The 25990-nt window shown below is 39.9% G+C and overlaps 1 protein-coding gene and 1 long non-coding RNA gene across 2 annotated transcripts; one reads left to right on the forward strand and one right to left on the reverse strand.

Annotated features, from left to right (window-relative positions):
* Positions 1-905: 905 nt before the first annotated feature.
* Positions 906-2050, reverse strand: LOC309704747. The gene is made up of 3 exons (XR_014276365.1): positions 1693-2050; positions 1428-1599; positions 906-978 (listed from the first exon to the last, which is right to left on the reverse strand). It is a non-coding gene; the product is annotated as an uncharacterized lncRNA (long non-coding RNA).
* A 2020-nt stretch (positions 2051-4070) lies between these two features.
* LOC309704691 (uncharacterized protein) lies at positions 4071-21298 on the forward strand. Its single transcript, XM_082530062.1, has 10 exons — positions 4071-4095; positions 4753-4788; positions 4870-5181; positions 5468-5782; positions 16400-16687; positions 16802-17095; positions 17388-17708; positions 19253-19387; positions 19494-19855; positions 20758-21298. Exons 6-10 carry the CDS (start codon positions 16918-16920, stop codon positions 20965-20967), a joined length of 1206 nt encoding a protein of 401 aa, XP_082386188.1. The 5' UTR covers positions 4071-4095; positions 4753-4788; positions 4870-5181; positions 5468-5782; positions 16400-16687; positions 16802-16917; the 3' UTR covers positions 20968-21298.
* Positions 21299-25990: the final 4692 nt, after the last annotated feature.

A 25990-nucleotide genomic window follows, 5' to 3' on the forward strand; every position in this document is an offset into this window, starting at 1 on the left:
ACAATGATGGTGGCAAGCATCACAGTAAGTAACCATAGTGACAGTGGGATGGTCTGAAACTGAAACTGGATAAATGATCTGAGGTTATTATATCCATCCGATATCAAGATTGCACTAAAACCTATTAAAATAAGTAAACTGTATGTGTAGATAGTGTGCATTATTGTTGTAACCTTAAGAAGAAAAAGATGTGCATATCTGTGTATTCAGAGTGTGAATACACAGAAAGACAATAGAAAGTCACGTACGTTGTTGTGTTCCACGTTCACAGAGGAGTAATGAAATCTAGTGGACATTTGAAGATACTGCACAGAATAGTTTAAAAACCAGTGTAAAAGCAGAGTGAAAATTAAAGGACACTAAGAATAAAATATACTGCAAAATGAAATAGAAAACACAAATTAACAAACAAGGGAGTCACGTGATAGTGAAGACAGATGTCATTTGTGCACGACATTCAGTAGAAATAACAGCAACACAATCCTGACTCATGAACATCCACATCTGCATTAAGTATTGGCCTGTAGGTCCAGTCATTATCGACAGTTTAGTTCTTGTGGCATGAAATTGTGCATTAATAATTCGATTTTCTGCAACCTGACATTTGTTGAATAACTGATTGGGCCAGTTTATAAAGTAAGTTGATACATAAGAGTTATACCATAGATGATCTATTTGGGTGGAGTTTCATTGGCACATGTTGATTACATTCTTCTTATAACGAGGACAGAGGAGAGAGCAGAGGAGATGAAGACTATGAAGTTTATTTTAGTATTATTTTGTGACTTCAACCTTGAGGCAGCACATCTTTGACATGTTATATTTATTTCACTATAATATTTAGTAAATTTAGTAAATCCAAAAGATTTCAAGACTGGGCTCAGCACCCAGATCCTAATCTTTGAAGACGTCCTTCCCTTAGATGTTGGAGGTAACAAGTGAAGCAGCAAAAGATGGCAGCCGCCTCGCAGTCCCAAACTACAGAATAGGAATTAAGATCATCACAATTACTGTCATTTAAAGGACCCCAGCAGCCATTTTTTCCACGGTATGTAATACCATGATGACATTTTAGACACCTGATAATTTTTCAAATAAGGCAGTTTACCAGTGCCTTGGTATAAAAATTCATTTCTAGAGACTTAAAATCTTCTCGCCACCAAGTGAAGTACATATCGAGTCATAACAATAGTAAGATTATGTAACTTTTTTTGTGTTCAAACTACATTAAATGTCATTTCAAGTTTAACATGTTTGTAAGCTTGTTTTCATACCATACAGAAACCCAATGTGATTTAGAAAATGGACAGCTGTATTCCAATTTGTAGTAAAGGTTTACCAGTATGGTCCAGTGATATATTGTGTTGTGGGAATTAAGCAAATGCTGTAAAGGCATGCAAAATCTACCATTTCCAACTTACACTTACCAGCCTCGTTAGAGTAACGCTGTGCAGAAATGAGCAGCTCATCCAATTCTGTACTCTGAGACAGATTTTTGCAATCTTTGATGATCCTTGGCTTGAAGAATGTTGGCCACTTTGCAAGGAGCTTACCAGACACTTCCTCCACAACAAACAACATTGTGAAGTCTTGGTCAATCTTAAACACAAAGTGTAACAACAGAAACAACACTTTAACAAGAAAACAAACAAAGGAACCACAAAGCGGTCATTAAATCATTTTATGCCTTACCAAGCCAGGTGTATCCAGAAATCTTGGGAAAAGGTCCAGGACAGTAGAAGCTATGGCAGGTTCTTGAACCACTTTTTGCCTATGTTGAAATGTCACCTTCATGTTGTCTTTGACATGTTTCATGTCAGTTGAGTGCCTCTTCCTTGCATTTATCACCTGACAACGGCCTCACATTTGAACACAAGTTGCGAAGAGTCTTGGGGCTGTCTTGAAAAGCTGACTTTGATTACTTCATCTCTTCTCAGGAACCAGCATATCACCACCTTCCAAGAGTAAAATAAGGTCCAGCATATAACACCATTTCTTTGCAAAATATCTAGCATGTCTAGTTCCTTTAGACTGAGCTAAAATTAATTTTGTTAAGAAAAAACATCCTTGGTCCATTTTTAAGTAGTACAAGCTGTGTAACATGACTGCAATACAGTATTCTCTCAATTATAGCAGGGGTTAGTAGGAACCATATTTCTATTTTATTATTTTTATATATTTTAAGCCATAAAACCCCTCCCCACTCTCTAACAAACCCTAATATAACCCTGTTATTCATTTTTAGACTAGAAAATGCTTAATTTACCACGAAAGAATTTAAATCTAAAAAATATAAACAAAGAAAATACCTACTGGCTACAGAAATGCACACTATAATGAAATTCCCATAATTTACAAGATGTAGGGGCCATTATAGTGTAAAAATACTCTCAGGTTACCCTTAAGCATCCTAGTTCACCTAAGGCAGGGTCTCAAACCTAAATGAACTGCCATCTCATTGGAGGGCTACTTCAAAAAAACAGAAACCATAAAGAAAACACACACAAATATTCCTGACAATGTAGCGTTTGGTTTGTTCGTTTTTAAATTTCAAAAATTGTATAACAAGACAAAACTGCAAATATGAATGCATTTCCCCCCCTCTCACTCGTAACTAACCGATGCCTTTAATTGAACTACCAAATGAACACAATGGTCCTCTCTTTCTGGTCAGACACTTTGCAGCACTTCTGCTGTAATTTTGTTCATATTTAACAAAATAAAAATGCAGAAATAAGTGTTCACATTAGTTTTTTTACTCTCACTGAACTAACAAAGCCAATCCCTCCACATGTTTGTACTCTCTTGTTACCTCGGCCAGGTCCGCGGCTCTGAAACGTGGTAATGACACCTCTGGCTAATACGTCGGGTTGTCGGGCTTGTAGCTTTACTGTCAGCGAACACAGTGTACAGTCGAGTCTTAACAGCTTTCTTACAACCAGGCACTCATTTTGGCGGCAGTGGTTATTATTATATTTACATGCTTTCTTCTTCCATTTCTCCTCGGTAACAGCTCCTACTTTCTCCCTCTCTCGCGCTCAAACACACACGGGAGGGGCCATCCCACAAGTTCTCCCTGCAGCACGGACTACGCTGCCTATGAGGGCCCGTAACACTCTGCCCTTATTGCCTTCATATTAAATCATTTTTGGCTAATCACAAAAAAAAGTCACATTAAGGGCCAAATTGCATTATACTTCTTCACCTCACCTGACGTGGACCATAAGTGGCCGCGAGTTTGATACCACTGACCCTAAGGCTTTGGCAGTTTATTTCGAAAATAAATAAAAGGCATTTAATAAAAACTGTGACATATATATTAACAAGTAATATTCATTACAGTCTGCCAACAGCCAGATTATGCTAAATGAATATTAGGAAAGTAACTGGTACTTTGCAGAGTTCTAGCTAGCAGTAGTCTAGCTTAACAAAAAGAGTTAAAATTCAAATATGACACTTAAAGATGATGTATTTTGATATAAATACTATTTTTTTTTTTACTAGTTATCATGTTACTTGTTCTAACATCAATCTAAAACTTAATATTTAACCGAATAAAACTTACCGCAGCAGCAAGAAAAAATGGCGACCGAGGATTCTGAAATGCGGAGCTCCACAGGAAATGAAGGTGTGGTCTAATTTAACACCCACAGTGTTAAAATGCAGTAACGACTAAAATCCACACTAACACTTTTCAGGAATCAACTCCCGATGTGTTATTTTAACTCGATTAAGTGTTGAACTAACTCGGAACTCTGTTGAATTCTACTAACACTGAAAAATCAACACTGGCATTTTTGCTGTGTAGCAATGCCCCTGACTGCGAGGCACTCGATTAATCATTAGCATTATTTTTGCCATTGTTATGCAACATTACACAACACGTAATCATGTGTGTGAACTTCAAGCCTTACAGCTGCTTTGTTTGAATACCCTGCGGATGCATGTGAGATTAAAAAAAGAAAAAAGAGGAAAAACACCGGAAATCGAAAGAGGAAGTTCATTTTACTGCCACCGGGTTCTAATAAATAACATGAAGCAGCTTTTGTTTGTCAGTTATGGAGCAGCTGAAGGTGCTTCACATCTTTACCCTTGGTAAGAAAATCTTCCTTTTCGTATAATGTTTTTCTTTATATTGTGCAGATCAAGAATATTATAGTTAACTAAAACTATATGTAAAAAATAAAGTCTTTTAGTTAACTAAACTAAAATAAAAATTTAGATGGAATATAATTAGTTTTAGTAGGAATTTTATTACAACTTGCCCGATGAGGCATTGGTAGACTTGAAACTTGAGTCTACAAGCCCGAGTGAACTGCTTTCAAAAGATTATGTTTGTTCATTGTAAGACCTGTAGTGATTTTCCTAAATCAATTAAAACTAAACTAAGTTGCATGTTCAAATAATAAAAAAGAAACTGAAATAAGAAATTAAACTCTGGAGGCTAAAGTGAAAATAAATTAAGAACATCCATCCATCCATTTGCTTCCGCTTATCCTTTTCAGGGTCGCGGGGGGCGCTGGAGCCTATACTAGCTGTCATAGGGCGAGAGGCGGGGTACAAAAGAAAAATTAAGAACAAAAAGTAAAAAGATACAAAACTATAATAACTCTGATACAGAAGCAGTAATGAATACATCTTTAAGACTCAGTTTTTATTTATTTATTTATTTTTTTATAAATGATAACATTTGTTACATTATTTTTAACTAACTTTATATCATAAGCAATCCCATGTTTTCCTCTTCATCAGTTTCTTGTCTCTTTGCGTCCTCCACACCTGCAGCAGGTAAGTTTCTTCTTATGTGTCTCATATGAATATTTCAACTTGAAGAAAATATTAAATACAGTTTATATTATGTGCTGATAGGTCAGATCAGACTAGCTGGGTCTGGGTCCACTCGGTGCTCTGGAAGGGTTGAAATCTATCACAGTGGCTCCTGGGGAACAGTCTGTGATGATGACTGGGACTTAAATGATGCAAAAGTGGTCTGTAGAAGACTTCGCTGTGGGACACCAGTGGAGGCCACTGCATCTGCTCACTTTGGTGCAGGAAGTGGAGAAATCTGGCTTGATGATGTGGCCTGTTCAGGAAGTGAGAGTTCTCTAACTGCGTGTGAACACAGAGGATTTGGGAAACACAACTGTGGACATGGTGAGGACGCTGGTGTTGTCTGTTCAGGTGAGATATTGTTCTAATAAATTGTGTTGAATAAATGTATCTTTCTCTGTTTAGATGAACAACTCTGTGACCCAGTCACTATAACTGAGCTAAACTGAAGGACAAGAAGGAAAGTTGGGCTGGGTTATGCTGATTGGGTTTCTTTTGGTTTCTTCAGAATTTAAATGATACAAAGTATGTTATCTTTCATAATTATTATTGTTGGTAAATGTGTTTTGATTTTTGCCATGGCCAAATAACAAAAAAGAAACACTAACACTCTTTAAGCAAATGTGCCTGTGACTAGGTGCTCATATCAGATTATCCGGGTCTGGGTCCACTCGGTGCTCTGGAAGAGTAGAAATCTACCACAGCAGTGCGTGGGGAACAGTCTGTGATGATGACTGGGACTTAAGTGATGCTAAGGTGGCCTGTGGACAGCTGGGCTGTGGGACAGCAGTGGAGGCCACTGCATCTGCTCACTTTGGTCCAGGAAGTGGGAAAATCTGGCTTGATGACGTGGCCTGTTCAGGAAGTGAAAGTTCTCTAATTGAGTGTGGACACAGTGGATTTGGGACACACAACTGTGGACATGACGAGGACGCTGGTGTTGTTTGTTCAGGTGAGAAAAAATACACAAAACAACTTGATAAACTTAATTTTCTCCATCAATCATGTAAGGTACATGGGGTCAAAAGCAACAAATCAACCTGGACCCATCATGTTTCCTCCACTGTGCAGTGTTTGACATTTTTCTGTCAGTTTGCAGTATAGTGTGTTCTGTCAAGTTTTTCTTTAATGGTTTTTACTCAGGATTCAGTGGTTACTTGCCAGGGGAACTGTTTAAATAGATATGCATTTGCCATATACAAGCAGAGCACAAAAAGTGATCATTATTCTTTTTATTTTTTATTCTTTCATCTAACTAGTACACTGTTGATATCTCTTCATTTACAGACAGTTAATGTTTCAGATGCATGTCAAAGCTCTTTCAGATTATATTTCCAGCTTTCCCAGAGATCTGTTTTTGAGGCAACAATCGCATCAGCAGATGCATCGTGCAGATAACAAACTCAAAATAAGCGTAGCTTATCTTCACACCTTCAGTTTTGATTTGTAAATTAGCTGAGGCCCAGCTAAGGTTAGCATTTGGAGATGCTGTAGTGGGGTTTTACATACTTTTTCTAACCTACTGTACATGGAGCATTTTGATATTTAGCATGGTGTTATTAATATTTTGTCATCTAACTCCGTCTTGTCAAATGACAGAATCCTGTTCTAAGAGTACAAGCAGAAATGACAGTGTGGCTCACCACAGAGACCACATTCCTTTATTTATTTATTTATTTTTTGCCTGTCCCATTTGGTTCTTTAGCCGTCAGAATTGTTGTCTGAAGACCAACAAGGAGACCCAATGGATTTACTTTGCCAAATGGATCATCACGGCCTTGCCGTATTGGTCCATTTGATCGACCTTTGTTGTTATTATTTATTTTATTTTATTTTCAGTTGTTACAGACGGGACAGACATGACTGAGGGATAGGAAAGGGAGAAAGAAAGATGAAGTAAAAGAAAAACAGAAGGGAAGAGGGACAGTGAGAAAGGGCACTTAAAAAGAGAAAGAAGAGGAAAAAAATCTCCTGGATCACCTGTTGAGAGAAAAAGAAGAGAAAACAGAGCAACATACTAAACACAGCACCATCACGTTAATCTAGCTAAGTGTAAACAGCAGTAAATACTAAATATTGAATGTTGTTGTGTAGCAAGCAGGACCAACAGCGCACAATGTGCTTGGAAATAGCACCAATAAAGGTGTAGTTTATGTCTATGAACAGTGAACACCCGTGTGCACATCTGTGTGGATCAGCGCGCTTGTATTCAAAAGGTTTCCCCATGTAATGGTCTGCTAGAGGATGTAGAGAGCCATAGCCCCGCTCCCATGGCATGAAGCAGGCATGGAAGAGATCCAGGCCCCAGACATCCAGAGGCCCCAGAGTGCAAGAGCCCAAGAAGGACCACCGGAGGGGCATCCGTGCCACCCTCAAGAGCTGAAGAGAGACCACATTCCTAACATGTAATTGAAAATATATTTAAATGCACTGCAGCTGATTTGTACCAGCCTAAAATGTCCTCATGTAAAATGGTGAAACTACATTTTTATGCAAATAACTTGCGTATCAGCATGATTGATCAAGCATATTCACATAGATACATGGGCAGAAACACAAAAATGGCTCAAAACTAAACATCACAACACCTTCACATACTAACACACCCACACACAGTAAGTTACTCAGGCAAACAAGAAAAGCAGCAGCTGGTGTGTAGAGGAGATTTTAAACAATTCGGAGCACTGTTAAGTATGGGTGTCCATGGCTTTCTGCAAATTGTGCAGCTTTTACATGAGGATAACATCAACCAGTGAGGCTCTCTTTTCTTGACTCCTTTCCACTCTTAAAAACATTAAGGAAAAAAATAAACTGAAGGCAAGCAAACCCAACAAATCCAGGACTCTGCTTTGACACAACCAGCTTTAAGGCTTGGTGTACTTATAAACATAAAACTTTAACAATTCAGATGCAAAGAAACTGTCTTTGAGGAATTATGAAACAAAAACAAAACAGAAAAAAACCCCATTACATTAAACAGAGAACAGTGAGTCCGTTTTTTAGCGTGTATGTTTGGTGTTTTACTGTAAATTTCTTCTTGATTGTTTAGAGCAGGGCTCGGAAACCTATGGCTCGTGAGCCAGATGTGGCTGTTTTGATGGCTGCATCTGGCTCGCAGGCAAATCTTTAACAATAAAAGAAATATGATATTAAAACTATAAAACATTCCCATGTATTTCAATCAATTCATTTTCTACCGCTCATGTTGATGGTTGCGGATGGCTGGAGCTAACCACAGCTGTCCTCCGAGACAACACCAAATTTTTATTGGATAATGCGTAACATACATGGGTCATTGTGAGGTCAGGAAGTAAACTTCCTTCCTTTTAATCGAGTAGTCAGCTAGCCAATTGCAGAAACCCTTTTATCGAAGATGGCTAAAAGAAAAAAAGATGACGAATATCGTACTTTTCAGCAGGAATGGACAGAGGAATTCACCTATGTGGAGAGAGCAGGTTCTGCAGTGTGTCTAATATGCAATGATAAAATTGGATCGATGAAATGGTCAGATATAAAGCGCCACTTCGACACACGCCATACTACATTTGCATTGAAATATCCTGTAAGGGACAGCTTGATGTTGCTAGTTAACTTTTTGGCGACTTTTCAGATACAGACAAGATAATCAAACAAGTAAAAGATATGCCTCCGTCGGCAAAAACTGTTCACAATTGTACCACCATGATGGCAAATCAAATTGAGGCAACATAAGTGAAGGACATAATAATGGATTGCATTTATACAGCGCTTTTCGGGGACCTCAAAGCGCTTTACAATTCCACTATTCATTCACTCTCACATTCATACACTGGTGGAGGCAGCTACAGTTGTAGCCACAGCTGCCCTAGGGCAGACTGACAGAAGCAAGGCTACCATATCGCGCCATCGGCCCCTCTGGCCATCACCATTAGGCGGTAGGTGAAGTGTCTTACCCAAGGACACAACGACCAAGACTGTCCGAGCCGGGGCTTGAACCGGCAACCTTCCGATTACAAGACGAACACCCAACTCTTGAGCCACAATCGCCCTCAATTATTGAAGTTAACTCAGAAAGATCAATTGGAGAAAAAGAGTCTAAATGAATATCAATGGTACTGAAAGTAGCTTTTTATATTTTTATTAGTGTGTCCCACAAACAGCAAATATTGTCAAAAAAAGTAAGAAATCTTTGGGGGTGCTTTGGTCTACATCACCCCCTTTGATTGGGGGTGATGTAGATTCATAATATTATCTACAGCCAGGGCTAAAATCGCCCCTGGCTGTAGATAATATTACATCTGTGGGATGATTATTGGTAATTTCTTCTCTAATGAATAAAATTTTATTTGTGAAGAAGTTCATGAAGTCATTACTAGTTAACGTTAAAGGGATTGTTGGCTCAACAGAGCTCTGACTGTTTGTCAGCCTGGCTACAGAGCTGAAGAGAAATCTGGGGTTGTTCTTATTTTCTTCAATCAGTGATGAATAGTAAGATGTTCTGGCTTTGCGGAGGGCTTTCTTATAAAGCAGCAAACTATTTCTCCAGGCTAAATGATGATCCTCTAAATTTGTGACACGCTATTTCTCCAGATTACAAGTTATCTGCTCGTATCTGCTCATAGGCGGCTTACGAGCAGATAACTCATAGGCAGTTATCTGCCTAAAGCAGATAACTATAATTCTCCGTGGTTTGAGAATTATACCACAGAGTCAAATACTTCTGATTAGAGACCTTAGTTTTCACAGGAGCTACAGTATCCAGAGTCGTACGTAGTGAGGAGGTAAAATTATAATAATCGACCTCTGGAGTAGCGTTCAGGTAGCTGCTCTGCTCTATGTTGGTACAGGGCATTGAAGATGATAACAGTGGGTGGATTATATTCTTAAACTTAGTTACAGCGCTTTCAGAAAGACATCTACTGTGATAAAGTGATAAAGGGTTTTCAGGAAACACTGTTAAATGTTCAGTTTCTATGCCATATGTTAAAACAAGATCTAGAGTGTGATTAAAGTGGTGGGTGGGTTCTTTCTTTACATTTTGAGAGAAGCCAATTGAGTCTAATAACAGATTAAATGCCATGTTGAGGCTGTCATTTTTAGCATCTACATGGATGTTAAAATCACCCACAATAATTATTTTATCTGAGCTTCATTTAAACTAACATAATCATCCTGCTGCAACCAGGTTTCTGTAAGGCAGAGTAAATCGATTTGTTGATCAATTATTAAGTCATGTACTAACAGAGACTTGGAGGAGAGAGACCTAATATTTAATAATCCACATTTCACTGTTTTATTCTTTGGTTCAGATGTGGATACTTTATTGTTCTTTCTTTGTGATTTTTTTTTATGTTTAAGTTGTTTATTGCTGGTTTTTAGTTTGTTTTATGTCTGTTTGGGAGCTGACACAGTCTCTATGGAGATGGGGTTTGGGGGGGGGGGGGGGGGGGTAACCTGTACGAAACATTATTTAACAAGAGTCTTAACTCTAATTAACCTGTGAAGTAAAACAAATTTCTTAGAATTCACCTCATCCCATATCTTGTGTTTTAAAATTTCTGAATACATATTTTAATTTAACAAACTTTCGCTAAGCCTACCTGGGGTTGAAAGTCCTGATAAATGTGTGGCGTTTCAGCGGGTACACCGGCTTGCGCGAGTGTTTCGCTTTACACTACATTCAGTCATCCACACATTCACACACTGGTGATGGCAGCTACATTGTAACCACAGCTTCCCTGGGGCGCACTGACAGAGGCGAGGATGCCGGACACTGGCACCACCCGGTCCTCTGACCACCACCAGTAGGCAACGGGTGAAGTGTCTTGCCCAAGGACACAACGACCGAGACTGTCAAAGCTGGGGCTCGAACTGGCAACCTTCCGATTACAAGACGAACTGCAAACTCTTGAGCCACGATCACCCACGATAATCTCCCAAATTTAGGACTACAAGTTAAAAAAGAACTAACAGAAATAAAATGCACTTCAGCTAAATACTTTTACAATTTATTTTTTATAGCCACAGGTTGCCGACCCCTGCCCTAAGCCATTAGATGATGCATTCGCTGACACCTTGCATTCACAGCTTGGGTCATACATGGCTAACACTGGTGATGTCACCTTGTGTTCCAGGTCAAGAAACACTCGGCAGTTTCTCTTAGATAGGTCTCTTTCTTAAACAGAAGCCTGTCATGCTTAACTTTTGAGAATATAAGTAAATCTTTCTTTAAAAGAACTCTGTCCTGCTTAACTTAAAATCATATAAATTAATAGAAAGCAACAGAACAAAAATATTCTTGTAACTGTGCACATTTAGTGCATTTAGTACAATTGGCTTCAGTTCAGGTATTATTTCAGCTTTTCTAATGCTAATCAGCTGCTCCTGTTTGTAAACCCACTTGTTCCCATGATTACGCATCTTAACTCATCATCATTATTAATCTATGTATTACTTTTATGTATTAGTCATCTATTTGTTGTAATCATCTATCCTTGCAGTTGTTTATTACACAAAATAAATTATATTATCACACTTCTGGCCACATAGCCCTGATATTCACTGCACATGCCCATATTAACCTTAACCAGAGGGTTTAAAAAAAACAAACCAGTGTTTACATACCATATCTGCTTCTGCCGTGGCCTGGTGGACAAGCCCCTCATGTTCTTCATGTGCCCACCACTAGAAGCATGCCTATGGAAAAAGTGCGCCGGCACACAGTGCAGTGCGCTTTATAGGTGTTATCGTGCACTTTTCCAGCCAGGTGTTTTCCTTTTCCCATTCCTCCCTGTGCTTTTGCAGCCTATTTTTCTTTCTCTGAGGGGAACAAACATTGCTGCTCTAATGCTGGGCTTACACTGTGCGATTTTTGGCCCATTTTGAGCCGATTTTTGAGTCATGCGACCGATTTGGTGATCGGCCCGATTTTGGCCTTCATCGTGCATTGTGTAGTATATGTGGGGTAACGAGAAGCGATTAACACCTCACGACCAGCTCCCGATCATCAATCGCTCGTGAGCCGCTCACACTGCTCACGCGCAAACACGTAAACGTCGGTGAAAAAGATGGAGCAGCACGGCTGTGCAGCGTGTGATCTGGACACAAGCGATGGAGGCACAACTTGTAGAACTTTGGAAAGCTCATCCGAGCCTTTTCGATGTGGCCTCAGAAATTATCACGACCACAACAACCGTGAAAACAGTTGGATTTACACTGCTGCTCAATCACAGCTGCCTGATCAATGTTTTTCATTAGCAATTTAGCAAAGTTGATGGTGGTTGTGTGTCTGTGTGAGTGAAAGACAGAGAGAGCGAGCGACAGATTTTCTGTTATAACCTTCATTTTATGGACGCACAGTGTGAGCTCTCAGGTCGCATCAGAGCATCGGGTGAGACCCTGCATCGTGACCTACCAACTTCTAACCCCTGCGAGTCAATCGTGCAGTTTGAGCAGGAGCTGAATAACGTGACTGAAAAAATCGCACAGTGTTTGCCCAGCTTTAGGTGTACTGTCGTCCGAGACTTGCACCGCAGTGTCGGCGTTTGTTTCCCTGTTGGCCATGCTTCTTGTTGTGGTCATCTGTTGTCTTCCGGTATTTTCTCTGTAAGCGACCTTTCATCGACCAATGAGATGAGCGGTAATCTGAATTGTCATACTCGAATTGCCATAAGTGTGCTGTCAGCTCATTGGTCACAAAGCAGGAGAGGGGCTGGGAATTATGTTTTCAAACAAAGCGTTAATTCCATTAAAAGTTATAGACTACTTTTGATTCTCACTGTATTACGGGACAAAGTGCGTCCCTTATTAGCTCAATACGGGACGTGTACTTTTGTTTCGAAATACGGGACGATTCCGTTTTTTAAGGGACGTTGGCAACCCTAATGACAATTGCTATACACTTTACATCAGATGACCACTTTGGTTGCAAGATTCAGATGATTATTTATTAAAAGATAGAGAATTAAAATGACAATAAGAAAGAAAAGTATTTCTTTGTGCCCCTCTTTCCCTGGTAATGTGTCTGCAACCACAGTTGCAGACACATGATCTGGGCCACCAAAGGGTCGTCATTCTTTGCGGTATGTGGGCCATGTGTAAGTTGTGTGCAGCCACGGGCCAGTTGCAAGCACACTGCTGGCCCTGTGCTGGCCCTGAACAGGTTCAGCTCTGGACCCAGATGTCAGCCTAATGTCTACCTTAATCAAGCCATGTAATAACAACATGTGCATAATAGTGCAAAAGTAAAATGACAAAACTCTGATCAGACAGTGAATGGACTGACTCTTATACAGCACTTTTCTATTCTCCCAGATTGCTCAACATGCCACATTTACCCAATCACACACTTTCTCTAAACTGAGCGCTTCCTAACTACATTCATACACATTCAGACTTGACACTAGCCTTCCGATCAGTGGGTGACCTGCTCTACCTCCTGAGCTACAGCCACGCACTGGCAAAGATGAGCAAACCGTCACTAGGTTTTGGCTAAAGTGTACACTCACAAACCTGCATTTGTAATGTTGGCTACCATAGGAGTATAGTATTGCAACATGGCATTTGAGTCTTCTAACTAAAATAGGAACATAAATATTGCCATCATTGCCAGACCTGGCCCACATCTGGTTGACATGCAGCCATGACACCGGTCAGTCAGAAATGCCAGCTTGATGCCAGATCCGGGCCAGACCCATTTTTCTATGGGTCTGGGCCACATGAACCAAATCACAATCGAGCCAGATATGGCATGCCAACCGCTATGGACAGCGCAATCTATGCCAGGCCTGGCCCATATCTGGATGACATACGTCTTATCATGCCAGAAGTCAGCCAGCAGTGCAGGCTTGATACCAGATCCGGGCCAGACCTGCTTGCGATGTGGGAAGGACCTCTCCTGGTTTCATCTTCATGTTTCCCTCTCACCAGATATCCAAACCGATATCATGACCAGCAGCTTTTACGGCTGTGGCTCCAGCAAACATCAGCTGATACCTGAAAGTAATATTAAATAAATTCTAAAAACAGCTTATCAAGCTTAACCATACTGCTGTTGTTTAGCATGACATCCACAGGTTTCCTCTTTCTGTCACAAAGTGGGCGATAAACAAACAAGAGAGACGGAACTTGCAACAGAAAAGCCAATCAGCTGATCATTGATCAGTTTCATGATTGAAGTAGCAACAGGAGAGGGAGAGAATGTCAGAAGAAGAGGCAGCTGTGCAGCATAAAGACAGAATAACTCCAGCTTTGTGTCTTATTTTCATTCTAGCTGAAGAACGGAACAAATCACGTTCTTTTTAACCTCAATAAGGATACCGCAAAACCATTTTCTTCTGTTTGTCCATGATAAGATTGGTTTCAGAGCCGCTGCCCAAGCAAACGGGAGGGTGTGTCCGACGTCCTCAGCTGTAAATGGTCCAGCCCAGGGTCAATCATGACACATTGGCCAATCCACCGCCTTTTATTGTTTATACCATTACAAAAAATTAAAAAAAAACAACAAAAAAGCTCATGAGAACAAAAAAATATCATCGGCCCACCAGGCGAATGCCCAATATGCCTGATGGCCAGTCCAGCTGTACTTATGTCTGACTTTATGTTGATATGTTGATAGACTTCTGCAGGGTCAAATCTGAGTCAAGCTGCATGCATTCTGACAGCCGTTTGTCTGTGAGACCGACAACAAGCCTGTCACGTATCAGCTCATCATGTAGCACTCCATAGTTGCAGTGTTGTGCTTGTGCGTAGAGCACAGTCACAAAAAAAAGCATCCCCTTTCTGATTATCTCCCTGTCTGCGCATGTTGAATTTAAGCACGCTGAAAACAGCCTCGAATCCATCATGTACCCCCGATATGTTGTCCTCTGCTTAGCAGTTAACTTAGTCAGTGAAGAAATAAATCAAAATGTTGACTTGGTTCTCTTCCAAACTCACATTCAAATTACTTGCAAGAGAAAATCTTTTGAACCTTGGTATCCATTTGGACTACTCTTGCGGCTTTGAAAAGTCAGAGGACTCCAGTTGCTGGATGCTGAACGTCGTGCTCGGCCCCGCTGACACCACCAGTCTCGCCCCCTAGCTGCCATCCTAACTAATTACACTGATTGGTTCCGTTAACATCCATCCATCCATTCGCTTCCGCTTATCCTTTTCAGGATTTCGTGGGGCACTGGAGCCTATCCTAGCTGTCATAAGGCAAGAGGCGGGGTACACCCTGGACAGGTCGCCAGTCTGTCGCAGGGCTAACACACAGAGACAGACAACCATTCGCGCTCACATTCACTTCCGCATTCACACCGGTTCCGTTAACATCCTGCTGTGGAATGCAATTACACCGCAGATGTAACCTAACTCTGACCATGAAACCACAACCACTGTGCACCAGTCACACACTGTTCTTTACTTTAAATCCACCACATTATAGCAAATTAACCTGTTTATCCTGCAAAACACAATTTCGTATGTACTGGCTCAATGTCCGTTTTAAAAACATGAGGACTTACATGTAAGCTTTACATTTCCAGTTTATCAAATCCCACTGAGACCTTCAAATCTAACCTCTGTTCGTCTTGTCCAATCTTTCTTATCTTTCTCCAACTCTGGGTGAGATTTATTTCTCTACCTGTGAAATAAAGTAGCTGGACCTTTAGCTAGCAATACACTGTGAGACAAACTGCTCACAAACAGTTTGTGTGTTTGCTGATGTTTGTTGAGCTGATAAAAATGTTGCATTTGAAATGACCTGACACTTAAAAAGTCACTCCCCTCATTTTCATTCCTCTTCAGTAGGGCTAGCTAGATACTGCAACTGCAACTTACAGACACCTACAGTCGTTTCAGTGTTGTGCAAAAAAACATAAAAAAATAAACATAAAATAAACCACTGTCCCACTTTTAACCCATAAACGTTGGCCAATGCCATCTCTCTTTCTCTCTCTTTACCTCTCTTGCCATCCCTGGTGATTAATAAATGAACAGGACTGCCTTTCAAGTGTCACTGTCTAGGTTTAAACTGGTGTCATGAAGGCTAGCGGTAACAAACAATAAGTCCCCCCAAATGCGTTAAACCAGAGATAAAGAGCAAGTTTAGAAAATGTAAGGAGTAGAAAGTACAGATATTTGTTTAAAAATGTAGGGAGTAAAAGTAAAAAGTAGTCAGAAAAAAAGTACTTAAGTACAGATACCTGAAAATTGTACTTAAGTACAGTAACAAAGTATTTGTACTTTGTTACTTCCCACCTCTAGTGTTATTATACTGTCTATGCTTGGAAAGAGCCAAAGTTGTGTTAGCAGTTTCTGTCCCAGATACCATCTTGCTCTCATCTTTTCTAAACTGGATTTTATTGCCAGCAGACATGGTATTGATTCATGTAGAGCTTGAGAAGGGAAAGTGGAGGTGATAGTGGGTTGCAAAGTGGCTTGCTGTGAGAATGTCACTAAAGAGAATTACCAGTTGGATATGTAAACTGGTATCAGTTGAGCCATATGGATTGTTATTGGGATTAGCTGAGGACATCGGTGTAGCTTGACTTTGTGATCTATTAAAACTAACACTATTCTTTTTTTTCTTTTCTTTTTTTTTTGTTAGTGAGTCTCCCAAAACCCAGCATCTCTGTAAATGAAGGTCAGGTTAGCTGGGGTCAGAATATCAGCATCACTTGTTCCGTCTCATCTGAGTTCTTAGATGGAACTTTCACCCTCAAGAAAACCTCAAGTAATTTCAGTCAGACTGAAACAGGATCCAGATCTGCTACCTTCAATATCCACAGAGTGGACTTCAGTGATGATGGACTGTACCAGTGTCAGTATGAGAAACGCATTTCAAGTAACACATTCAGCTCCCCCCTCAGTGACTCTGTCAGAATCTCTGTTACTGGTAAGAAGAAATACACTTTCCTGAACATCATGTTTCATTTGTTTTCTATAAGTAGGGCGCTCAGTGAGCTACAACAAATGTATTATTGTGCTGGTGTTGTGTGTCTCTTTTCAGTAATCTTTCCAAAACCCAATATCTCCATCAGTCCTGCTGGTGAGGTGACCTGGGGTCAGAACATTGGAATCACTTGTTCAATCTCAACTCAAACTTTAGGTGGAACATTCATTCTTATGAAAACATCAGATTCATTCAACAGGACCCAAAACTCAAACACAAACTCTGCTACCTTCAATATTCCTGAAGTAGACTTTGATGATGAGGGATTGTACCAGTGTCAGTATCAGGAAAGCGGCCCAAGTCAACAATTTTACTCCCCAACAAGTGACTCTGTTAGGCTCTCTGTTACAGGTAAGAAAACAAATACAAGTATGATCATAAATAATCAATAGCAATGCTTATAAGAGGATACTGCAGTAGTTCTTTCTTGTATTTAGAACAGCAGCTCTTTTTTCATAAAATTTCTGGGTGGCTGACAAAATGCTCTCAAAGCCCACAGTACTCAGGACGAAACACAGACTACTGGAAACAAACTATTACACACTGTAGAGCATTTAGCAGCTAAAGAGCTAAATGTTAAGTTGAGGCCTAAAAGAGTGAATGCTGGACTTCCGTCCTTAATCCCAATGTCACTTTCACACAGTGAGACTGCAGAGGCCCAGCATCTCCTTGACGTCTCCGAATGCAGGACTTGTCTGGGGTCCTGAAGGTGCACAGATCACCAGGGGTTACAGCTTTGTCCTCACCTGTTCCATTAACTCCACATTTTCCAGTGGACATTTTATTCTGAGCTTCTCTGGCTCCAACCTCACAGAGCCAGCAGTCAACAACTCAGCCTCATTTAGTTTCCCTGTAGCTGAGTATGAACAGCAGGGCAACTACAGCTGTGTGTATGAGGTCACAGTGTCCACACGGACATTCAGATCTGCTGTAATTGCACCAATTAGTGTCATCATTAAGTACAGTAAGTACAGTATTTACACATACATAAATTACACAGTTTATGCTTTTTTATTTTTTAATTACAAACAAATAATAAGAAATGTCACTGTGACAAATCTTCTGTGCACACTGTGTATCTGTATTTCTCAGGCTTCTCTGTTCATTCTGTTAATTTCTGAATGTTTACATTTAAAACCAGAAAGAGAAGAAGCAGATGTAAAGGAGGAGACTGTTCCAGTATAGAAACAAACGTGAATATAAACAGAAAGATATGAGTCTGAAGTTTCCAAAAAAAACAAAAACAAATGCAGTAATCAGTCTTTTCAGAGTAATCCTGTGCTAGGGTGTACTTCATAGCAAAAATTACTCCATTTGTCAAGGGAGAAACTGGCAAGAATGTACCAGGGGGCCGATCCGACCTGCCCCAGATGTAAACAGGTGCCAGCCAACTTATGCCACATGTTCTGGTCTTGTTCCAGGCTGAAAGACGTTTGGGCTAACATCTTTAGAACATTCTCATTCATTTCTAATAAGGATATGGAACCAATGCCTCTGACATCCATCTTCGGTGTGGCACCGAGGGAAACTCAACTAACAGCCTCTCAGAGCAAGGCAATAGCATTCGCCTCATTGCTGGCTGGGAGATTGATTCTATTTAACTGGATAAAGGCAACACCGCCATCCCATAAACGCTGGGTGGAGGAGGTGATGGCACACCTCAAATTAGAACATCTCAGATTTACTATACAGGGCAACACCAAGAAATTCTTTAAGGTCTGGCAGCCTTTCATTTCCTATTTTGAAGATGAGTTTCCGTCCACTCCATGACTGGCAACTCCCCCCCCCTTTTTTTTTTCCCTTCCTCTGTCTGGGTATAGTTTTGTCTTACACTGTGTGGTAGGACTTGAGTTCGAGCTTTTCTGTATGAATGGTATGCTTTCTGAAAACTCAATAAAAACACTTTGATTATTATTCATAGCAAAAATTAGACAAACACTGGAATAGGATAAAATGATTGATAAGAATAAGATACTGTACATAATAGAATAGAATCAAATAATATACTGCATACAATAGAATAAAAATAGAATAAACTTTCTTAACCATCTTTCCTGTTTTAGCTTTCTCTCAGTCTGGACATTATACTGTCTGTCATCAGCAGAATTCTCAGTAATCACTAGTGAACCACAGTAAAGTTTTGAGACAGTCTGTTAAGACTGTTTAAACTTGTAAATAACTGCTTACATTAAATTGATGAAAATGATTTTATGTTTTTTACTGGTTTCATCTAATTGAATTAATTTAGCCTTTCTTTCTTTTGGTGCTGGGGACGCTGTCATATTTTTACAACTACTTTTAGTAAGTAAGTAGGTTTTTAAGTTGAGCGTGTAGTGTTGACTGTTGACTGTGTATCTGCTCCTGCTGAGCATAGTGTTCTGTAGCCAAACTCTTGAAACCAGACTGGTGTGAATGACATACGATGTGGCTGAAAACTACATGCTCTCGACTGAAACATAAATGAGAAGTAGTTTTTATGGATAAACTGATCAAATTTTCTCTTCTTAGTGTCTTTGATGATGCTGGTGTCCTCGGTATCTGTTGGAGTCCTGCTGCTGCTCCTGCTGCTGCCATTAGTGATGTGGCTGCTGTGCAGAAGACCACGAGCAACCAAGCAGCCTGGAATCCTCGTCCAAAGTCAAAGTGTGTGCTCACCAGGACACACAATTATTAAATAATTATTCATCACATTGTTTACATGTTCATACATATTACAAATTTGCATTGTTTTCCCTTACTTGTGTTTCAGTGTCTGTCAGAGTCAGGAATAATTATATCAATGCAGATGAAGAGGATGATGAGGAGGACTATGTGAATGTTGATGCAGTGGAAACTAATGAAAAAAGCAAAGAAGTTGCAGTACTGGATGAAGAAGCGAGTGATGATTATGATGACCCAGTGAGTGATGAAGATCATGATTATGAGGAAGTGAGCCCAAATGACAATTACAACAAGCCCAACGAGGCCTGTGTGAGCATAGACGGTCACAGGGAAGATGAAGGGGAAACTAGTGATGAAGAAGACAACTATGAGAACATATCCTCACCATCATTAGGTGTGGAAAATGATAAGGAAGAGGAAACTAGTGATGAAGAGAACGACTATGAGAATGTATCCTCACCATCAACAGTTCATTATCATTTATAATGACCTGAACTTCATAAACATCCGAAATACAACCACATAAAAAATGTTCATAAGGCTACGTCCACACGTACCCGGGTATTTTTGAAAACGCAGATTTTTCTAAGCGTTTGCACCTTTCGTCCACACGTAAACGCCGTTTTCGGTCATTGAAAACTGAGATTTTTAAAAACTCCTGCCAGGGTGGATATTTTCAAAAACTCGGTTTTTGCTATTACGTGTGGACGAGGTAAACAGAGAAAACGCAGCGTTAAAGGTGTGCACCTTTTTTGACGTCACACTGTGCGCCACATTATTGTTTCAGTGAAATGAATTTCTACAATGGCGGATTTAGACAAAATGTTACTGTTAATTTTACTCTCTGCAGTGTTTAAATGCTTACATATACACACACAGTTACTGTCCCTCCACACATACGACTCAGTTCTGCTTCTATGCGCCATCTTTGTTTACTCTTTCCCGCCCAGGCTTATTGACTTCTGATTGGCCAACATTTCTACACAGATAGGAATATAGCGCCACCTGCTACACCGGCATGTTTATAGAAGCGTTTCACTTCGTTTTTGGCTTTATGTGTGGACGGGATTTTTTTATAAACGAAAACAGAAAATCTTTGTTTTCAAAAATACCCGTGTACGTGTGGACGTAGCCTAAGTGTTGACAATAAATGATGGCAAGATTGGTCAGCTTGAGATTTCACAGTAAGCTGCAGTAACACCAGAGGAATATATTTTATTTCAAGCCAACATGAAAATAATCACAGGAACGTTTTTAAACATTCATTATTAACCTATTACATTTATATACATATTTACCACTGAATAATTGCTCGATGATGTCTTTTTCCATAACTTCTCTTTTGGGTTTAGTGTTCTATCGTGGCTCAAGAGTTGGGAGTTCGCTTTGTAATCGGAAGGTTGCCGGTTCGAGCCCCGGCTTGGACAGTCTCGGTCGTTGTGTCCTTGGGCAAGACACTTCACCCGTTGCCTACTGGTGGTGGTCAGAGGGCCCGGTGGCGCCAGTGTCCGGCAGCCTCGCCTCTGTCAGTGCGCCCCAGGGTGGCTGTGGCTACAACGTAGCTGCCATCACCAGTGTGTGAATGTGTGTGTGAATGGGTGGATGACAGGTTGTGTAAAGCGCTTTGGGGTCCTTAGGGACTAGAAAAGCGCTATACAAATACAGGCCATTTACCATTCTATGAGTCATTGAGTCGGGAACCATTTAGAGCAGAGACAGGCAGAGTTTAAAGAAGCAGAAGGACTTGTATGTTTATTTTTGCTGCAAGAGAATGATCAATAAAGTTCTGCTCAGCACCTGAATTGAATAATGCAAGAGTGTGTTTACTGTAATCTTTGCGGGTACCAAGAGTCTGGGCATCATGGTGAGTGGTTGGAAGGATTCAATATGTGGACTAAGGAATTACCAGCATTTATTTACAGTCTCAGCAATTCACACAGGGAAGTAACGAATTTGCAAACTATATCTCAAGAACAGCAGGTTATCCAGAAGGCCACTCATCCATGCCACAGGGATGGCCAGAGACAAATCCACCAAACTGACCCCAAAATACTCACAGTCCAAACACTCACTCAGCCCTCACACTCGATTCCTGTACAAACAGGAACAGAAGGTAAGTGGCAGCTTCAAGGCAAACAAAGAAGACAAACGATTAAATGTGGCAGAAACCAAACTTCACTAACTGTTTAGTTAGCAGTCCGGCGTTGAATGACAGTCCTCCTCCAGCTTAAAGGAACCGGATGATGAGGCAAGTACCCAAGTCAACCCAAGTGCAGTCAGCCAGATGCTGGAGGAAGACACTGCAAAACAAAGTGTGGTTAGAGACAAAGAGAGAGAGAGAAGCGGGCAAGGCAGGAAACTGGAGGACCATGATACTGGGTAGGAATGAAATATCAGATTTTGCCAAGCAGCATCCCGACATCAGTGTGAGGCCTGTCTAGAATTATCACTATATTTTTCATATCCCTTTTATTTATTAAACTTACACCTGATTATATTCTGATCAATAATAAGCAATTAAGCATCCTTAACTATCAGCAAAATCACATGTAAATCATGATTCTGTTCAACAAATACACCATAAATAACACCATTTCATTCAGAGTTATGCATAATGATTGGCTGGTGACATATTTATTATCTTTCACATTCCTGCAGCCACACACACACTAATCTGCCAAGGTCAAAACTTGATTATGTCTGTGCACACAGAATCTGGACATTGAAACCATTTTCACTACTGAAACTGTAAATGTGCAAAACTTTGGAAATAAAAGAGAAAATAAAGACTTAAAGAGACTTACAGCTTCTATTGTCATTGTGCGGTTTCTTGCACAGCGAAATTGGGTAGATGGACCACAAAGGTGCAAAAGTAAAGAAAACAATATACAATGAGGGAAAAAAGGCATATATATTTATACATATATGTGAGTAACAATGTACATGGTGTATGCGTAGAAATATTGAAAGAGAAACATTGTGGGCTGTATACAAGGTCAGTTATACAATATAATAAATAAATAAGGGTGGAGTGGCTATGGTCAGTTAGGGTGGAGGTGGTAGTTCCAGTGAGACCAAAATATTGCACATACCAAAGATATTACACATGGGCCAAAAATATTGCACAGAACATGAAAAGACTGAGATATTGCACATGGGATGGCAGCAACATAGTTGATTAGAAGCATCAGAGTGGATGTGTTGGAGAAGTCTGTTCACACTCTTAGTTTGCATTAAGAGTTCTGTCAGCCCACGGGAAGAAGCTGTTCTTTAGTTTAGTAATCTCAACTTTTTTCCAGAGGGCAGGATGTTGAAGAGGTGGTGGTTAGGGTGGAGGTAGTCCTTTATAATTCCCCTGGCTCTGGAGAGACATCTCGAGCTGGCAATGGAGTCCAGGGGGGACAGTGGAGCCGACAGCCGATCACCTTCTCTGCAGTTTTGATGACCCTCTGTAGTCTCCTCTTGTCAGCCAGCGTACCACACAGATAGTGGCTCGGTAGAAGGACACTAGTAGGTCAGTCTGCAGCCTGTTCTATCTCCAAACCCTCAGGAAATGGAGGCGCTGCTGGGCTTTCTTCACTAGGGCTGATGTGTTTGTGGACCAAGATAGGTCCTCAGATACGTGGGTGCTGAGGAACTTAAAGGAGGCCACCCTCTCCTCAAATATGCTGCATTGCAGAAAAATGTGGGAAACTCTTCATTTCGCACAAATTTTCTGCCAGGAATCATGACCTTGCAAGACCATCCAAGGTAACTGTGCACTACAGGGATGCATTTGGCTCATCTCCTGTATATCTAACAGTGACATGGTTCATAATTAAAAAAACCAAAAGAAAGCAGAGACATATATACTTCATATACAATGCCATGTAAGTGCAGCCTAGGACCATTCACAGATTATAATACAAAAATTAAATGGTATAATATAACATAAAACCACAGAAAACTGGCTAAATTTACATTTAAGTTAAGTTTTATTTCTCACTCAAATTCAAGTCTCTGAAGCTGTGAATGATAAATTTAAAAAGCAGACTGAGGAGCTCTTCAAGGTCATCTTCATCAACGCCAGCTCATCAGACTCACTGAAGAAAGTGATCACAAAACGTGGTGAGTTAAAGATACATCCATTCACTACCAATTCAATTAGGCATGTCTCTTAGATTTTTGATAATGTCATTTGAAATCTACCACTGAAATGTACATGTAGGTATGAACTCAGGAGGATGCGTTAGAACAGAGCTGTTAAAGGTCTCAGCTGTTTCTATTGAAATAACCCTAAATGGAAGCGATTACATTGAGAAAATCTTTGCTCTTTTAAGTGATCCTGATACATTCACTGCCCAACGCTTTCTAAATAAGACCTAATATGTGAATCTGGTCTGTGAAGATCAGGCCTCACATCTTCTTTGATGACCAGCAGAGACTTGTTGATACTGCATTGGGGTCCAGCACAGTGGCATTCCTGGTGCCCTCACCAAACTAACAATAATATGTCATAACGACGCAAAAATGTGAACTGAAATATGTCCCCATATTGGTCTAAATAACAAAAAATAAACACTTTTTTAAAATCTCATCTGTTATTTTTGTATCTTTATAAAACATATTTGTATGTATTAAAGTTATCAAAAAATGTACTGCATGTTGGAGCTGCCATAGCAGACTGGGATTTCCTCACAGAGAAACACTCTTTCAGGATGTAGATGTAAAGAAGAACCATAATATGTAACTATATCAGTCATTATGTAATTATGTCAAAAACATCTGAGTTTTGTATAGCACATGTTGAAATATAACAAATATGACTGTAGCACATTATGCTGCAAGGATTTATTAAAAAGCACCAAAATCTAGGAGGTATCATTTTTGTACCATCTTAGACAAGTAAATAATACTATCACACAAATCTCCTTAACCATTTAAAGTACTAACACTTTATATTATATAGCTGTTTTGTGAATTGGTGCTATATAAATTGAGTTATATAAAAGTTATATTCAAGTTCAAAATGAACTTCAAACTTCAAATTCAAATGAATCAAAATGAAGTAAAAGTGTTTTCACTCACTCTCAGCAGAGGGCAGTGCAAGATAGTCAGAGTTTATGTGCCTCTTTCCCCTGTTCCCTTGACTATGATGCTTTAATGCATTTCTACATTAATTCACAGAAACATTTATCAATGTAAAGCTGTTTAGAACCTACCTACAATAAGCTGTCTATTTTAAAGAGCTTGGAAAGAAAGCGAATGGACTTCATTTATTTTCATGAAGACAATTCACCTCTCATCCAAGAAGCTTCTGCAGTTCTAAAACAAGCTGAATAAGAGTAAATGTTGAGGATGAACTGTCCTGCTGAGGTCTTGACCTTCTGTATGTCAGTCAGATGACTTGTTTCTACTAACAGTGATGAAATCCAGCACACCTCAGAGCTTCATTAGTCTCATTAGTCTTCATTAGGCTCATCCAAAGACTCAATATATTTTATAATAATTCAATTGTTGACCAATTCCTGTGTGAAAGACCCTAAATCTGTAATATTATGAATTAACTAATGAGTCTCTGAATTTCACTGGTAAATATCTTAACAAGCGTATTGTGTATTTCATCCTTTACTTACATTATCATTATACAATAAATGTGTTCATTTCCAGAAAATCTAAATGTTATGATGATTTCAGGTGATTAAGTTCAGTGTTTACCCTTAACCCCTGGTAGAACCTGGGACCATTTCGTGGCCTTTGCGTTTTTTAATTCCACGCCATTTCCACTGTGTTTAATTATGTGTGACTGTCATCACATACATCAGCCACCATTCATGTCACACCCCTGGCTGAAAGGGAAAGACAAAATATATACACCTCACTGAAAAAAATAAATGTATTTAAAAGTCAAGAATATCACCAGTTTGTCTGTAATTTGTGTAGTGTGTAAATGCGTGTGTAAACAAATAAAAATTAAATTATCCCAAATGACCAGGGCCCTGTTTCAGGAAGCCGGTTTAGAAAACTCAGAGTGAAAAACGACACTCACGGTTGAGTAACCCCGAACTGTCCAACTCGGAATATTCCGTTTCAGAAAGGCTGATAACAATTAGTTCAGTCAACGCGGAGTTGCTTTAACCCCAAGTGAAGCGCGCGGACGAGGATACATAAAGCCCTGATAAGCGGAGCACAGATTAAGCGAGTCACCATGGAGACGGAGGGAAAGAAGGCGTGGTCAATGTATTTCACAGCGCTTGAGGCCGAAATTCTGATGGCAGCATATGCCGATAACACGCAAATTCCGCGGAAAAAAGTAACACAGCTACAGCTGCGAAAGACAGGGAGCATGCATGGCAAAACATAGCCGACAGAGTCAATGCGTGAGTGTTAATATAAACATTGATCTAGGGATTTCCACCCATTTAACACGTTATTTTATCATATGTTATTTTATTTGTTATTTTATACATTTTATTTTGTGATGTGATGTGAGCGCAGGTGCAACCCAACAGGCCCCAAACGTTCCTGGCAGCAAGTAAAAATGAAATATAAAAATATAGTCCAAACAGGTAAGGTGTAATTGTATTATGAGCCATAGTGCTTGGT

The sequence above is a fragment of the Aulonocara stuartgranti genome (genome assembly GCF_965226115.1).
Source record: "Aulonocara stuartgranti genome assembly, chromosome: 4".
Taxonomy (NCBI): domain Eukaryota; kingdom Metazoa; phylum Chordata; class Actinopteri; order Cichliformes; family Cichlidae; genus Aulonocara; species Aulonocara stuartgranti.

Excerpts from the sequence above, each read along its gene's own strand:
- LOC309704691 (XM_082530062.1), top strand. The coding sequence starts at position 16,918 with ATGAAAACATCAGATTCATTCAACAGGACCCAAAACTCAAACACAAAC. Across the intron at positions 19,388-19,493 it reads AATCCTCGTCCAAAGTCAAA|TGTCTGTCAGAGTCAGGAAT; the intron begins GTGTGTGCTCAC and ends CTTGTGTTTCAG. Across the intron at positions 19,856-20,757 it reads AAGAGAACGACTATGAGAAT|TGTTCTATCGTGGCTCAAGA; the intron begins GTATCCTCACCA and ends TTTTGGGTTTAG.